Genomic DNA, 17,300 nt, shown 5'->3' on the forward strand with positions numbered 1-17,300 from the left:
CTAAGGCTGCCCCTAACCAGGCGAAAAAAAAATTGCTGGGGAACTGTTTGCGACTTTCACTACAGACCAAACGCCACATGTATCAATAAAGAAAAAAATCATTGAGCCTTGAAAAGTCTCAAAAAACAGTCAGAAAAAGACGGACTTATGATACATGTGCCCCAATGTTTGGCATCTCCTAAGGAAATAACGTGTAGGGGGGAAAAAAAACGGGTGCACCAACAGGCCACGCCCCCCCCAGTCCCCTCCGAGAAGCTTATTTTACTAAAGATAAGAATTAAAGTTTTTGCTGAAAAGAACAAATCGCTGAGATTGGAAACAGGGAAGCCATGTCTGCAAAGGTTTTCTAGGCCCCTACACAATGCTGGTTTTACTTGTGTGGGGATTTGGGAGCTGGTAGGATCCCTTTATCGTACTGATTACTTAGTATCTTGCGGTGTATGTGTGTTTTTTTAAATTATTCTCTTATAATTTATAATCTTTTTCAGTTTGAATTATTTTACAATCAGCACTTCAGTGGCAGAAAGCTGACATGGTTGCACTATTTGTGTACAGGTAAGATATGGTTATAATATGGGATGGGGGCTTGAATGTACAAACTTTGCATATATGACCATATACATGTATACAGAGATGGATGTCGCCTGATGTGACCACCCCCTGACTGGAGTCATTTATATTATTCCCTTTTCCTACAAAGCTATATCTGCTTCTGTTTCTGACCTTCTGCTCTGTAACATGCTGCCTGCAGATAGGACAGTATGTATGATCTGTTCAGCTCCTTCTGCTCTATAACATGCTGCCTGCAGATAGGACAGTATGTATGATCTGCTCCGCTCCTCCTGTTTATAACAGGTTTCCAGCAGATTTAACACTATATACAATCTGCTCAGTTCTTCCTGCTCTATAACATACTGCCTGCAGATACAGGCGGTCCCCTACTTAAGAACACCTGACTTACATATGATCCCTAGTTACAAACGGACATCTGGATGTTTGCAATTTATATATATGAACTGCTCAGCTCTTCCTGTTCTATAACATGCTGCTTGCAGGTAGGACCCTATGTACAATCTATAACAGGCTTCCAGCAGATTGAACACTAAATACAATCTGCTCAGCTCCTCCTACTCTATAACAGGCTACCAGCAGATATTGATACTACTCTTAATCCAGCTGTCTACTGCTTAATTTTTTCTTGCTTAAAAGTCTTTTCAAAATTGGAATAATTCCATCAAATTCATTGATCTGACAGTAGTATTGTATAGAATTGTAATTGCTAGAATTTAGTAAGAAATTGGAAGTCTTTCTATTTACACACCATGCACCAAGCTTGTGTCTCCATATAGTACTTATAGCCAGTGTGGGGTGTGTATGTGATGTTCAGCACATCATGTGATGTCTTTATATCTTAACAAGGACCACGTTACCCCACGGAACTACTTGCCCTCTCAAGTCGTGTATGAAATGTCCTTTCTAAAATACCCTCTTATGTGAAATCTCACACATTTTATTAAAAAATCTCCCCCAAAGTCAGGCAAATATGACTCTTCTCACTTAATTTTCGCATGAGATGAGTCAAGTTTAGTGATTGCAAGGTTGTTAGTTCAGAAGTGCCTATCTTCTGTTCTATGGAACCTAGAAACATGCTGCCGGTGTCATATTAAAGATAAGATTCTCATCTTTCAGATCACCTAGGCTTATGGCTTTGTGAGCTACAGAACTGGACAGATATATGAGCTGCCGATAAAGATCCCGTTCCCGTCTATATTATATCTTTATGACCAATTCTGTAGCTCACAGAACCACAAGCCTGATGCAATCTGAAATATGAGATTCTTATCTTTGAAGCAAAAAGCATGTTTCTAGGTCCTAAGATTCATAGACTGTAAGCTCTTGCAAGCAGGGTCCTCCCTCATTTTGTTTCATATGAATGTTTGTTCTCATGTTTTATTTTATTTGTATACCGTATTTTTCGGACTATAAGGCGCACAAAAAATCCTTTGACTTTCTCAGAAATCAAAGGTGCGCCTTATAATCCGGTGCGCCTTTTATATATGAAACTAGACGTTTTAGCAGGCATTTCTTGATGGTGCGCCTTATAATCCGGTGCGCCTTATATATGAACCTAGACGTTTTAGTAGGCATTTATTGATGGTGCGCCTTATAATCCGTAAAATAGGGTATGTCCCCTCTGATTTGTAATGCACTATAGAATATGATGGGGCTATGTAAATAAAGACTATTATTATAGAGTCTTCTGAAATGATACCCCCCCCTGCAACCACTACTTGACTTATCTCATGAACTGAGGTGAGAAGAGTCATATTTGGCCAACTTTGGAGGCAATTCATTAATGGGAAAAGGGGTGAGATTTCACAAAACAGGGATTTTTAGAAAGGACATTTCATACTCTACCTGAGGGGTGGTGGTAGTTGATTGGGATAGAAACTGGTGACCGGTTCCCTTTAAAGGTTTACACTTCTCTTTCTGTGCAGGTGAAGTAAAAATGAACTACTTGTCTAAACCCTACGTAGCTATGGTCACGACATACCAAATGGCCGTCCTGCTTGCCTTCAATAACAGCGAATCGGTCACTTACAAGGAACTACAAGACAGCACTCAGATGAATGAGAAAGAGTTGACCAAGACCATCAAATCTTTACTGGACGTCAAAATGATAAACCACGACCATGATAAGGTTTGTATGGACTGTCGCTGCACGTCCAAGGTTCATGCTCATGTCAACCATGTATGACACCTCCGCAGGATATAGATCTATCAGGTCCTCATCATATGTCCTGTTGACGTGCCATCGATAACAGAGTAGGAAATATCCCTTTAAAAGCAGAAGCTGTCAGGATTATGGAACCAAGCAGCCTCCGCTGGGTTACAGAACGAAATGGAGACTTGAACACGTTGTCGAAAATAGACAATTGCTGTTTTATCCATGACTCGGGGTCACACTGCAGGAGACGAAAATCCACAACTCTCACGTGAACTGTTTTATTCCACTGCAGGAAGATGTGGACGGCGAATCAATATTTTCATTAAATATGAATTTCAGCAGTAAAAGGACGAAATTTAAAATTACTACACCCATGCAGAAGGACACGCCACAGGTAAGCTGCACTCACACCTGATATATGGATGTGATATGTGGGATGTGTATTAAACTAGACCTCTTGCTTTATTGTACTTCACACCTATGCCAAAATATTATCGACATGGTATCATTCGTATAGTTTAGAGGGGGGTTATTTTTAATTGATTTACGGACAGAAGAGCGTAGACTGTTAAGTGTCAAAACTTACTGATCTGATCGCTTTATCTAGAAGCATTGCACTCACAACATGTAAACTCCTCAACCTTCAAGGGCATCTACCACCAGGATGAAGGATTGTAAACCAAGCACACTTACATCCCAGTGTGTGCCCACTCTGGCAAGATCTGCTCTTCTTTTAGCTACTCAAACCCTTGTTTTTATGAAAAAAGGTTTTAAAAATGATGCAAATGAGACTGAGGGGCTCCAGAATGTATAGTTGTCAATGGATTCTGAAGCCCTTCAGGCTCATTTTCATAATCTTTTGAAACAAGTGTTTGAAAAGCTAATAGAAGAGCAGATCCTGATAGGGGGGAGAGGGGGCACACCAGTATGTCAGTGTACTTGGTTCCCAATCCTTCATCCTGGTGGTAGATATCCTTTAAAGGAGTTGACGAGACTCCGTGAAACCCAGAAGATTAGGGGGCTGCTTTTGCATAACAATACGTTGGGAGTATTTCCAAATGTATTCTTACAACAGAGGGCAGCAGGGTGTCCTACTGTACACGGCTCATATAGCGGGATAAATTATCTTGAACATTGGAAGCAGTCCTTGATTTGCTGGTGCAGTAACAGTGTCTGCCTGTGGAAACGCTTAAAGTACATACATAGCAGAGGCCAGGGATGGTTACCATGTAGTGGCATCTGTCTCCCATAGCCTCTAATGGCATCTGCGGAGTGTATTCTACTCTCCCCTCAACGGTAAGCAGGATGATAATGTGTAGTCTACGTTAAGATCAGCTTTCAGAACCGCAATCTCATCACAGCAAGCTGGAGATACTGGTGGAATCAGGAGAGGCAAGTAGCTGCAGTACCCTTGCTTGGCCACCACACACTGGGGCGCAGCTGCGATACTATCCCAGCGCATACACCTGTTAAAAACCTGTCAAAGCTGCCCGAATCCCAAAACCGTCAGTCTGACGAAAGTGATCAGTGCAACCCTTTGTAAATAAGCCCCACTGTGTATATAGGGGCCTACACTAGGACTGTGTGTAACTACTGCACAACATCCTGCAAAAGAGACCGCTATAGGAATGTATAGCGTTTCACTATAGAGACTGGTTTGGATATCTCTGACTATGCACAAGAACTTAGGACCTATATATACATCCACATTGGGTTGTATTTTGCACCACACTGTAATCACCCGTATACTGTACTTCTTTATGCTGCTTTTATCTCATACAGAGTTGTTGCTGCCTCTATCGATGCTTCCTATTTGTACAAGTAGCGCCTGACATAAATTTAGGAAAATCTTTTCCGATGAAACCTGTGATATTTTTTCGGGATTACTTCTGATCAAGCGTTTGAAGTTCGGTCATATGAAATAGTTTTGTCTGCCAAAGATTTGTAGTGATTTCAGTAATGTGACATTTCTTAACATCTTGTAGGTGGGGGTCATTAACCCCTTAAGAGCTGTGAGGGGACAGCCGGCCTTTGACCTCATTTTACCTTTCCACCTGATTTTATTTGATTGTTTGCAGTTCCTGTTTATCTGATATGTGTATCCAGTATTTAAGCGATGATCTCACGACAACAGCCTGAAGCCATTAATGAGACTGGGGGGGAGGGGTGGTCTTAGACCACCTTAGGCTCCCTGTATACGCTGTATCCTTAATGCAGTCGCACATCCCAAGTCAATACCTTCCAATTGGACAGTACTACTGCACTGGGTCACCGATTTGGTTGTTCTTTTTGTGTCCCCCTAGGAAGTGGAACAGACCCGAAGTGCTGTAGATGAAGACAGAAAAATGTATCTTCAAGCTGCTATAGTGCGTATAATGAAAGCCCGCAAAATACTACGACATAACGCGTTGATACAAGAGGTAAGGACGTGTTTTCAGATACTACCATAGCCAGAAATGATACACTGCGGATCAATGTGGATGGTCTGTACTATAGAAGCAGCAGGACTCATAGTAGTTATAAAGAAATAAAGAAAAGGCCCAAAGTATTTCGTAAAGAAAGTATTTTGGTTGACGCGGCTTCATACTGTGACGCAAACAACATGATGATTTTCTCTCTGGGGTCCAGGTTTAAGAAATGACTGATAATTCTGTAGGGGTTTCCTATGCAGCAGTCACCTCATTTACCTCACTGACAATAGATGTCACAGCTTATCTCCTCCTCCTCCCTGTACAATGACCTCTATATAGATAACACTGACCCATCATTACATCACTACTGACAATAGATGATGTCACAGCTTATCTCCTCCTCCTCACTGTACAATGACCTCTATATAGATAACACTGACCCATCATTACATCACTACTGACAATAGATGATGTCACAGCTTATCTCCTCCTCCTCACTGTACAATGACCTCTATATAGATAACACTGACCCATCATTACATCACTACTGACAATAGATGGTGTCACAGCTTATCTCCTCCCCCCCTGTACAATGACCTCTATATAGATAACACTGACCCATCATTACATCACTACAGACAATAGATGATGTCACAGCTTATCTCCTCCCCCCTCCCTGTTACATGTTTCTTTTAAGGGGTTGGCACATTTGCAACCAGTGGCGCAATTTGTACCAGGACCCCAGTTCTAGTGAGTGGTGAGGGGGTACCTGTAGTCAGAACCCAGCCCCTATTCTTTGGCTAAGGGAGAACTTTTTAACCTGTTGAAACCCCTTTAAGACTACACCACTATTCTTCACATGGTATTACTTTGCATTTCACAATGCATTTAATTGCGTGATTCTGAGATGTACAACGTGTTACAAAAAAACACATCTGTGCTGTCACCCTCGCAACGCCATATTAATAAAGCACCGAGCCTAACCTTGCACTCACAGACTTAAAGGGACTGTAGTGAATCTGTATTAAATCTCCTTTCCATAGGATACAGAAAAAATCTGCTTGGTTAGGGTCAGACAGGTCCTGTGCAATATTTGTCTAATCCTGGACAATTTATGTAAGCCCAGGGCTATGATACAATGCACAAGATCTGTACATTGCATCATCGTCAAGGACATGTCCCCAATCTGAATGATCCTGTACTACTGACCGGAGATGGAACAATGACTGCAGATAAGAGTCCACTATTGGCAGATGTACAGGAATTACCATAACCTTGTTTTCCACTTGAGATGACGTTCTCATTATGCCATAAAGCTCGTCCTGTAATGAGGAGTGATTGGATGTCACGCTGCTTTCCTTTTCTAGGTAGAACTAGTCACAGTCCTGTCCTGTGACACTGCCGGCTGCACATTAGTCTTTTTGAAGTGCAATGAAATTAGGCCAATCTGGAAATGTAATATAATTGAAAGTGAAGGGTAGAATTGTCTATTGCTTAAGGGACTTCTACTGAATGGGAATCCGTCATCAGTTTTGACCATAATAAACTACAGGCAGTTCTGGGTATATGCCCTGGCAGGGTCAGACTGGGGGGGGCCTAGGGCACACTAGTGAAATTGTATTTGGGAGCCCACCTACTGCTACATGGAAATATTACCTGTACATTCTCATTGCCTCCCCTCACCTTCTCCTCTTGTTTGGGCTCCACTCTCCTTCTCCTCTTGTTGGGCCCCCCTCACCTTCTCCTCTTGTCGGGGGCCCTCCCAGTCCCTTCTCCTCTTGTCGGGGGCCCTCCCAGTCCCTTCTCCTCTTGTCGGGGGCCCTCCCAGTCCCTTCTCCTCTTGTCGGGGGCCCTCCCAGTCCCTTCTCCTCTTGTCGGGGGCCCTCCCGTTACCTTCTCCTCTTGTCGGGGGCCCTCCCGTTACCTTCTCCTCTTGTCGGGGGCCCTCCCGTTACCTTCTCCTCTTGTCGGGGGCCCTCCCGTTACCTTCTCCTCTTGTCGGGGGCCCTCCCGTTACCTTCTCCTCTTGTCGGGGGCCCTCCCGTTACCTTCTCCTCTTGTCGGGGGCCCTCCCGTTACCTTCTCCTCTTGTCGGGGGCCCTCCCGTTACCTTCTCCTCTTGTCGGGGGCCCTCCCGTTACCTTCTCCTCTTGTCGGGGGCCCTCCCGTTACCTTCTCCTCTTGTCGGGGTACCTCTCATCTTTGGTGGGCAAGTCCTACCCTGGGCCTTGGAGATCTGTGTACTTATACCTTTGTGTGCGTAGTAAGTAGCAGAAGGACTGTGAAAAGTGGACTATTCATCCAGGTTTGCAGTTCCAGCAAGTGGTCTGGGCAGGTCTTTGATCCTGAAGAGCTTTTTGCTCTTTGAAATGATCTGTTCCTCAACCCCTCCCCACTGCTGAGTGTCTGCTTGTAAGTATCCAATCAAAATCCTGATATAGTTTCTACACCAAGCAGAGGGGAGGGGCTGTGGAGCTGCAATGTGCAGTGAGCAGAAAGCTCTTCAGGCTGAAAGCCCCCAGAGCCCCTCAGACTTCCTAACCTAAACATGGTAATTGAAGCATATGTGTGAGACACTCAAAATCCTCAGCATTGGAGAGGAACAGGACATGTTGTTCCTTGCTGTATAATCCTGGAATGTGCCCCTTCCTTTATATAATCATGTCTCACATTGCTGGGCCCGGTGATATAATAGCTTCCACAGCGCTGGGTATGAATACAGTAGGGATCTCTATTGGTGGTGTCTGCAATTAATGGATATTTGATCTCCGTACGATAGAGCCAGGTGGTGATTTCTATAGATGCCTGTTGTGGTATGGGCTGTGCAGTATTGGGAACATGCGGAGATGCACAGAGCTGGTCCTAAATGAAAATCTGTAAAAAGGAGCAGAGATGAGTCACTTTTTGCCTGAGATGAGTTACTTTTAGAGGTTGCAGGTGAAGAGTCTCTTCAGACGCCCCTATCTTCAGTTCTGTAGTACAGGCAGTCCCCGGGTTACGTACAAGATAGGTTCCATAGGTTTGTTCTTAAGTTGAATTTGTATGTAAATCGTAACTGTATATTTTATAATTGTAGATCCAGAAAATTTGTATTTTTTTGCCCCAGTGACAATTGGAGTTTCAAAATTTTTTGCTGTAATTGGACCAAGGATTATCAATAAAGCTTCATTACAGACACATTTAAGCTGATTATTGCAGTCTGGGACTATAGTAACATCCAGAGAGCTTCACCAAAAGTCAGTGGGCAGAGGGGTCAGTCTTTGACTAGGGGTCGTCTGTAAGTTGGGTGTCCTTAAGTAGGGGACCGTACTTAAAAACATGAGGTTTTTTTGGTCATATTAAAGATCAAAATCGGAACCCTCGATCCAAGCAGTTAGACATTGGTCAAAATTAGTTGAAAAAGTAGCAACTAGAGATCCAGTTCCTGCCTATTTCTGTATCTGCCTATATCTCCGGTTCTAATGCATGGTTCTTTATATTCTAGAACCCAAAATATGGGCATCTAAAGAGATGTTCCATCTCCTAAAAATGACTCCTCTCAGACAAAAAGTGACTCTTCTCTGCTCATTTTTACACCACTTTGGATGAGTTGTTTTATAAGTAAATGGGTGGGATTTCACATAAAAGGGGGATTCTAGAAAGGACATTTTGGACCCCAACTGAGAGAGGTAGTAGTTTAATGGGGTAAAACCTGATGACTGGGTCCCCTTAAGGCAAACGGAGCAAAATGAGCTCTTGGGTTTAACTTGTTACTGGTAAGAAAAGCAGCAAATTTGCATAAAGAAAATGTCTCACACCATAGTTTGCAACTTGTGTAAAGAGCCAATTTGACTTATTCAATTTATTTCTAAAGCTGCTCAGCCATTTGTTACCAACAAGGATACTTTTTCTTTTAAAGTTTTTTCTAAAAAAAAAAAAAAAACCTCTCTTGCCCCCTATAACATTAAAGGAAATCTACCTTAAAATCCATCATGATAAACCAGGGACACTTATTCATATATCCAGGGACTGTGACTGTGGTATATTCTAATATTTGTTATCCATGGCCTCCTTTCTTCTTAAATAGTCTGTAGAAATTATGTTGGGGAGGGGGGGGGGGGGTTTACCAGAGGCTCTCCATGAAGCAACTTCAGGTTTTCTACCTTACTGTGTAACCCTACTGAGTAAGATTACATCAGACAGAGGGAGGGGAAAGTGCTGAGGGAGCAGGGGGGAGGGTGAGTCAATGTAACAGCATGCTACAACACAGAGGGCCTCTGGTAACACCCCAGAGTTGATTTTAGAATGCAGTAGGCAATGGATAACAAATATAAGAAGATTACCACAGTCCCCGGTGCCTGAATCTATTAGTAAGTGCCCCTGGTTTATCTTCCTTTTAACTTTTTATGATGGGCAGACGTGTTAATCAGATGTCAATGAGATCCCTGTGGCTTTGGATTGGGAGGTTTTGGGAGGACCTGTCACCTAAATTTTCGGCACTAGGAGCTGCTTCCTAAAGTAAGCAGCTCCTAGTGCTTGATCAAACGCCGCAGGAAACCTCCGGTAACGCTATCAAACACTGCGGCGGGGTACAATGTAATCATCGGACTGCTTGCAAAGCTGTATTCATGAGGGGGCGGTCCGAGGCGCTGCCTCCACCCCGGACCGCCCCGCTCGCTCCAATGGGCTGGCAGTGACTGCCGCGGCGTTTGATCGAGCACTAGGAGCTGCTTACTTTAGTAAGCAGCTCCTAGTGCCGATAAATTGGGTGACAGGTCCTCTTTAAATGGGTAAAGCAATTACAAAAAGATCTCAGCTGAGATGTGTCCCAGTGTGGGGGATGTCATCCAGAAAATTCTGATTCTGATTTGGTTGTATAAAGTCATGGAGGCAGAGAGTTTAGTACTGAAGTCAAGCTCTCCCCACCTCAGAGTGCACCATCTGCTGTGATTGATCTAATTTCTTCGGGATAGCCTGTTGTTGTTGTTGATTCAGCATCAAATACAGCAAAGGGGGTCATTCTGAGACAGAGAGAGCTTGACTTCAGTGCTGAACACTCCGCCTTCATGACTTTTATACAACCAATTTAAATTGAAAATCACTTTTTTTAGTTTTTTCCTGGTGGTTTTCTCCACACATTATCTGGAACATGTTAAATCTGCTTGACAACTTACTGATAGCGGTTTATTAGGCCAAAGTCATGGAGGCGGAGAGTATTGAACTGAAGTCAGGCTCTCCTCTGATGTGATTGACATCAGATGTCTTCGGTTAGCTGGTTAGTGATAATTCGGGAGTTGAGAGCATCTGATACAGCAAAGGGGGTTATTTTAAGACTGAGCTTGACTTCAGTGCTAAACTCTCCGCCTCCTTGACTCTCTACAATCAATTTATCTCTCACTTCATGTTTCATTCATGGCCCAGCATTGTGGTAAAGTCAACTGTGATCTGGAAGGTATAAAGCGGCCATGCAACCTACTGCTTATAGCATCTCCAATTGTCAGCAGGCCCCTGGGTGACAGAGCCTCAGTGGGCCCCTTTGCAGTGAACTCATGTGGTAACATTAACAATTCAGAAACTAAAACAGTCTCCTTTTCCCTAAAATATTTCCTAGTTTATCATCCCAAACAGCCCCCTCGTGGTTATTTTATAAAGAAGCCCCCACACTCCCATGTATTCCTTATGTACAGCCTTATGTGGGCCCCCCAGCAGCCCTGGGCCACAGCACTTGCCTCTGTATGCCCAGTACTGACACCGGCCTTGGCTTATAACAAATTAAAAAAAAAATCTGTTGAGATTTTTCGGCACGGCCGAGACTCATCATTGTTCTTCTTTTCTGGATAAAGATGACATTATGAGAGATGAATAATTCCTCCATTATGAGTTGTATTCTGCAGAAGGACGTCCTCGGCACCAAGGGCAGCACATGCTTTATGTAGTCAGATGTTACCATGTCTCTACACTTCCATGGCCTGAATGTTATCCTCGTCCTTGGTCGTGTGTCCGTACGTTGCTATTTCTCCCCTCGGAGGGTTTCTTGCATGGCTACACCCGCTCTCCATAATAAGCACTTACCTCCCCGCCAGTCACACATCACCGCTCCCCGCCGCACCTTATCACAGATTGCAGGCCCGGGAGTGAGGCGTTAGAGCGGAGATTTGCATGTGCTGAGGCAGATGAAATGCAGATCCAGGAATAAATATACAACTTATCAGCTCTTTCCCACCAGACTGTATGAGCATTGGCTTTTAGGTCTGATTTTTCACCATCTCTGGTGTCATCCTCATCTGTCTGCTCCTCTGACGTGTCTGTTTTATCAAATACGTCTATCACCGGGAAGGAAGAGTTCGTTCTTCTGGATCACTTTTTTAGCATATCGTATCCCTGCGAGGACACGGTACAATCCCAGCTAGACGCCCTACTAATGCCCAAACATTATTTCATTGAATTTTTCTTAATTACGGCTATTTATACAGATGGGTTCAGTTTCAAGGGAACCTGTCAACAGATTTTACCCCATTAAGGCTTGTTTTTTTTGTATACACTTAACGAATACATTGACATGTACAGGGGGACACCTGATACCCCTATCTTCAGTTCTATGGCATCTACAAACTGACTTCTGGTATCATATAAAAGATAAGAATCTCATCTTTCAGATGACATCAGACTTGTGGTTGTGCTACAGAACCAGCGATACAGAAAGCTAATTAAATAGGCTGGAATTTGATATTTATCTGCAGTTCACCTTTCCAACTTTGTCTTTGTATGTATCTGACTTCCATCCGTTGCAGTTTTTTATTATTGTTGTCATTGTGTGGACGGACTGCAGTACACGGTACTGTTATTTGCACCCCTTGTATGACTGCACAGGAAATTTGCATGTAATGAAAAAAAAGAGAACCAAACATTTTTTATTTTCTAATAGCAAACACATCGGTATCTGGATGAGAGAAAATCTTTTGACATGCCCTCTCCATTTATCCATGATGACATGCATGTTGTGGAGAAGCTGTCATTCTGCGTTCATTACATAACCCATCACCCTGAGCGCAGCATCGCCCTCATGAAATATTCACTAACTGCATTTCCATGGCCCACACCTCACACGTTCATAGATCGTCCGCACGCAGCCCCATCATCAATAGTGTCCTGGTCCTGCCGAAGCCGTGTAATATTGTGATTTATTAGGCCAGCACATGAGTAATTATTTATCCACCTGTGTTTTCTACTTCATTCCCCATTGCATTAATTTTATGATCCGGACAACCCTTCTTATGAAACATACAAAACTTCTTAACTCTACAAGTCCAACTGCTGAATTCCCATACCAGATCTGCCCAGGAAAAAGCAATGGTTATATATTCAACTCTATAAGATGTAGGTTTAGATATAGCCCATCTATTTGAATGGAGAACTTCAGGGGCTTAACTAGAGGGGTAGCAGCCATAGGCGCGGCTATGGGGCCCACATTCTTGGGGCCCTGGCATCTTGGGTATTAGGTGTGTTTAGGGTGGTTTGTCTATGCTGCATGGAGGTGTGTACGGTTCTGTTATTATGCATGTGTATATGCTGTATGTATATACATGTGTGTGATTGTAACTCACATGTGTGAATATACAAATATTAATATGGTTTTTGAAGGGTGAAGTCTGCTATGGGGTCCAGGCTCTGTTACTCCCCTAGACAACTTATAAATACCAGGCTTCTCTGATGCCTTTACATTGGAGACTTCTCTGGGTTCATATTATGACGTTGGGAATGTATGGATTGAGTTTTTTTCAGTGATGGGTCACCACCTGCCCTCTTGCCTTCGTTGAAGTGCTGCAGTTTGAGGACCTTCCAAAGATCCTAAACATTCTCCTGCATACATTTGTGTTGAAAAGTAATACTACTGCATTTGCATATAACGTTCGAATAATATTGGGATGGAAAAGGGGGCCTCCTATGTCGGTGAGCCAGGGCAGCCTGCCTCCCTGGTAGCTATCTCTCTGCCAAAAGGATGTGACTTATAGTACCGTATAGGCATGCATTGGCATACACCACCCATGGACTCCTATACCTCTGTACATTATGGATGTATGGCCGGCACCAGTACTGGGCATACCTGTGCAAGTGCTGGGGCCCAGAGGGCGCCCCACATAAAGCTGTACACAAGGAATCCATGGGGTTGAGGGGGCTGTATCTAATTAATCCATAGGTAGTCAAGGGGGCTTATATAAAATAACCATGAGGGGGCTGTTTGAGATGAGTAAACTAGTAAATATTTTGGGGAACAGGAGACTGTTTTAGTTTCTGAATTTTTAATGCCGCCATGTGAGTTGACTGCAGAGGGGCCTACTGAGGCTCTGTCGCCCAGGGGCCTACTGAAACCTGGAGCCGACCCTGTATGGATGGATGTGCCTATGGGTGTGTTGTGCATACGTTTGCCCCAGGACCTCTTCTGGAACATATGGTGAACTTTCTTTAATAATAAAACCTGCAGCATCATTTAGATATGTCCCTACAAACTTGTATACACTGACACTGGGCTGCACTTGTAAATACAAAGCGGTATGGCAAGAGGTAGCGAACTGGCATGGAAACCCGTGACTAAGCTGGCAGTACAGCGCCAAATTGTGTAAGCCCCAGGAGCAGACAGATCACACGAGGCTTACTTACACTGCTGGCAATTACTTCCAACACATATTCTGCGCCCTGCACATCTGGGAGCATAGACGAATACAGGCTTTCTGATACTGGGGAGATTTATCATAAGTGTCTGAGGTAAAACTTTCCTACTTGCCCATGGAAACCAAAAACCAATCGGAGCACAGCTTTCATTGTATATACAGCTGGGGGAAAATGAAAGCTGAGCTCTGATTGGTTGCCATAGACGACTAGAACAGTTCTGCTCTGACACCTCAGATAAATCTTTAATATAGCTTTTGAGGTTATACTTGGAGTGATTGTAAAACTAAGGAGAAGTGTAGGGAAAGACTCTTTTTGTATCCCTATTCTGGCTTTGTCATGGAAAACCCGCTATAAAAAAGACCTAGTTATGATTCCAGGTCTGGTGCTGTCCCTCATTCACTCCAGCAGTGCTAAGGCGTTGGGGCACCGGTGATGGATAAGTATAAAGCCCATTGCCCACAAGAGGGTGGTCCGACAAACTAATCTCACTGCACTTATGGGATTTTGACAGATCAAAACTAGAATAGCTGAACTGAACGGACGTGCTGAGTTCAGGTCAGTGATTCTAGAGTCGTTCCGGTAAATCCAACAAGCACGGTGGCTGAGTGAGCAGCGCTGGGGTCCTGGGTTCAAATCCCACCCAGGTCAACATCTGCAAAGAGTTTGTATGTTCTCCTCCGTGTTTGCGTGGGTTTCCTCTGGGTCCTCCGGTTTCCTCCCACATTCCAAAAACATACTGGTAGGTTGATTAGAATGTGAGCCCCATTGGGGACAGGAGACAATTTAACATGCTTTGTGCAGCGCTGTGTAATCTGTAGGCGCTATATAAATAAAGAATTATTATTATTTTTATAATAACAAGCACATGGAGGGAGGTTAATGGATCAAACTCATTCATGGGCAACGGGCTTAAGTGTGTGTTTGTTTTTTTTTGTATTATGCTCGAGGACTGAGATAATGGAGACATTTTGGACTCTAAAGCACTGTTCCATAAGGACCTGTAGGTGGTTCCTTGTCCTAAATTTCTCGGATAGGTTCCCTCTAATTCCTGTCCTTAGTATAGGGCAGTGATGGGGATCCTTTTAGCGACTAAGTGCCCAAACTGCAACCCCAAACCCGCATTTACCGAGAGGTGCCAATCGAAAATTAAAGCAGTAACTTATTGTTGCCTGTTCTTCAACAATGTTCAATCATACTGACCTCCTGAGGACAGCAACACAGTAGAAAGTAGTGAAAATTTGCATCATTTTAGCTCAATTTCAGTGTCCCTCTGTACACAGAGAATTGTGGGGCAGCAGGAAAGATAATTAGGCCCTGTCTACACATTCTCCCTCTTCCTACAATCCCAAGTAAGTCACTTAAAAATATCACAGAAAACAGCATCTTTGCATCAGAGTTGCTTGGAACTGCAGGAAGATTCTTTGAGTCCTGTCTGGTGTGCTAGGGCAATGGCCCGGGTGCCCACAGAAAGGGCTCTGAGTGCCGCCTCTGGCACCCGTGCCATAGGTTCGCCACCACTGGTATAGGGCATTATTTCTCATGGTGGGCAAACCCGTTTAAGAAATGATCTTAGTACTTTGTGACCTCCAGTGTATTGGTAAGTGGTGAAAGTGAAGTCGTAGATGCTGTTGTTGCCATGATCTACGATGTCCTCTGTATTTGTATGACGATTGTGTGAATTTGATACGACCATGTAATCCGTTTCTGTTTCTCCGCAGGTCATTAGTCAGTCCAGAGCGAGATTTAACCCAAGCATCAGTATGATAAAGAAGTGCATTGAGGTCCTCATAGACAAGCAGTACATAGAGCGCAGCCAAGCTTCGGCGGACGAATACAGCTACGTAGCATGATGCCATCAGCGCGTGGGTGTGTGTGCGAGGAAGTCATCACATCACTGTCCGGTGTGTTCCCGCTGGAAGAAGCAGGCCTTGGCCTCCATATTCTATCACCTCGGCAGTCCCTGTTTTTCTGCTGTTTACAACATCACCAGTGCCACGTCATGAGCGTCCGTGAAAAAAAAAAAAATGCCTATAAATATTTCAAGCTCATGCCATTGTAACATTTCTTACAACTCTACTAAAAGGAATGAGTGAAGTATTTCTCGGAATGTGGAATTTATTTTGTTTTTTGTTTTTTTTTTTTTAATTTTATTTTTGGATGGGTAATTTTTTTTTCCCCCTGCCCCTCACCTTCCTCAACACGATTGCAGTTGTGTTTTTTTTTTTTTTTTTAAATGTATCTTAAAGGACCTGAAGTCGAATCTAAATATTGTAATATTAAAAAAAAACCAAAAAATAACCTAATAATTGTATCTACTTTAAAATGTACAAAACCAACAAACATGATATCGCTGCTTGTCAGATTAAAAAAAATAAAGACGTGTACCGTGTTTGCGAGGGGACTCTCTCCAGGTACAAGGAGCAGGCCCAACGACCTAGTCATGATCACGTGATCTTGTAACATCACCAGAAATGGTGTACTAATCATTGCGGATGTTTTGGGTAGTGCCTTGTCCTATGTTGAAGCCCCTGTAACCCGAGGATGGATTGTGTACCTGCAGATGTACTAGGATATGCTCTGTAAGGCTGCTTTCAATACGGGTAAAAGATTTAGGCTACATAAACACATTCCGGTTGGGTTGCGTTTCTAAATGTAATTCAACCGGGATGGGGAGGGGCTTAGCCGATCGTGTAATTCAAGGCAAACTCACGCAATCTGTAAGGATCACCACGCGTATTGTATTTTTATATACTTGTTACCAAAATCAGGCGTCTCACTTGACACGCGTATATAATTGGGTTAAGCTCCTCCCCCGTTACGATCGGATTGCATTTAGAAAGTTAGAGTTTATAGCCAAAGTCTGGCCTCTTCTACATAAGGGTGAGGTCTTTAACTTATTCAAAAGTTGTAGTTTTGTTCTTTTAGTAAAAGCTTGAAGTGCATTTTTTTTTTTTCTCAATTGATATTGGTTAAAAATGTTACGACTATATCCGAATACGCATATGATTGCAGTAATACTATCTATAGAAATAAGGCCTAGAAAATTGGGCCACCAGCTTCAGACCTTGTGTGTCCGGCACCATGTTAGGGCCAGTTACCATCTGCTTTCAGGTTTGCGGATGATTTACGCATCAGGTTTTTTCCCCATTGATTTCAATAGACTTGTAATAGTGTCCGTTTTTCCATCTGCCGTTAGACCTTGCATTATTTCAGCGGCTAGTTGGAATAAAATAAAAAAAACGGATGGCTTTAAAATAATGGAATACAGAAAATACGGACAGTAATGAAAAGTATCCATTTTACTTTTAAACTGACCCATTTAAAAAAAAACCTGATGCTTTGCTATTAATGTCTTAGGGCCCTTGTAGGGATGTATATCCAGCTGCATAATTTGCGGACGGATATATGTCCCCATGTGTCTGGAAGCGGTGCGGTGTGCACACGTGTCAGCGTAGCAATACAGTCGCTGGGAAAAATCAAAAGCTATTGATTTGGGGAGGGAACAAAATCTT

General features: G+C 43.3%; 1 protein-coding gene across 3 annotated transcripts in view; it reads left to right on the top strand.

Moving 5' to 3' along the window:
* Positions 1–16,184, top strand: part of CUL2 (cullin 2) — a 52,106-nt gene extending 35,922 nt beyond the window's left edge. For all 3 annotated transcript variants that reach the window (XM_072154014.1, XM_072154013.1, XM_072154012.1), the window contains exons 17-21: positions 489–555; positions 2,499–2,701; positions 3,021–3,122; positions 5,032–5,148; positions 15,507–16,184. In XM_072154014.1, the coding sequence (XP_072010115.1) occupies positions 489–555; positions 2,499–2,701; positions 3,021–3,122; positions 5,032–5,148; positions 15,507–15,638 (621 nt within the window). In that variant the 3' untranslated portion in view covers positions 15,639–16,184. The remainder of the gene's footprint in view (positions 1–488; positions 556–2,498; positions 2,702–3,020; positions 3,123–5,031; positions 5,149–15,506) is intronic.
* Positions 16,185–17,300: the final 1,116 nt, after the last annotated feature.

This window comes from Engystomops pustulosus, chromosome 5 (assembly GCF_040894005.1).
Source record: "Engystomops pustulosus chromosome 5, aEngPut4.maternal, whole genome shotgun sequence".
Taxonomy (NCBI): domain Eukaryota; kingdom Metazoa; phylum Chordata; class Amphibia; order Anura; family Leptodactylidae; genus Engystomops; species Engystomops pustulosus.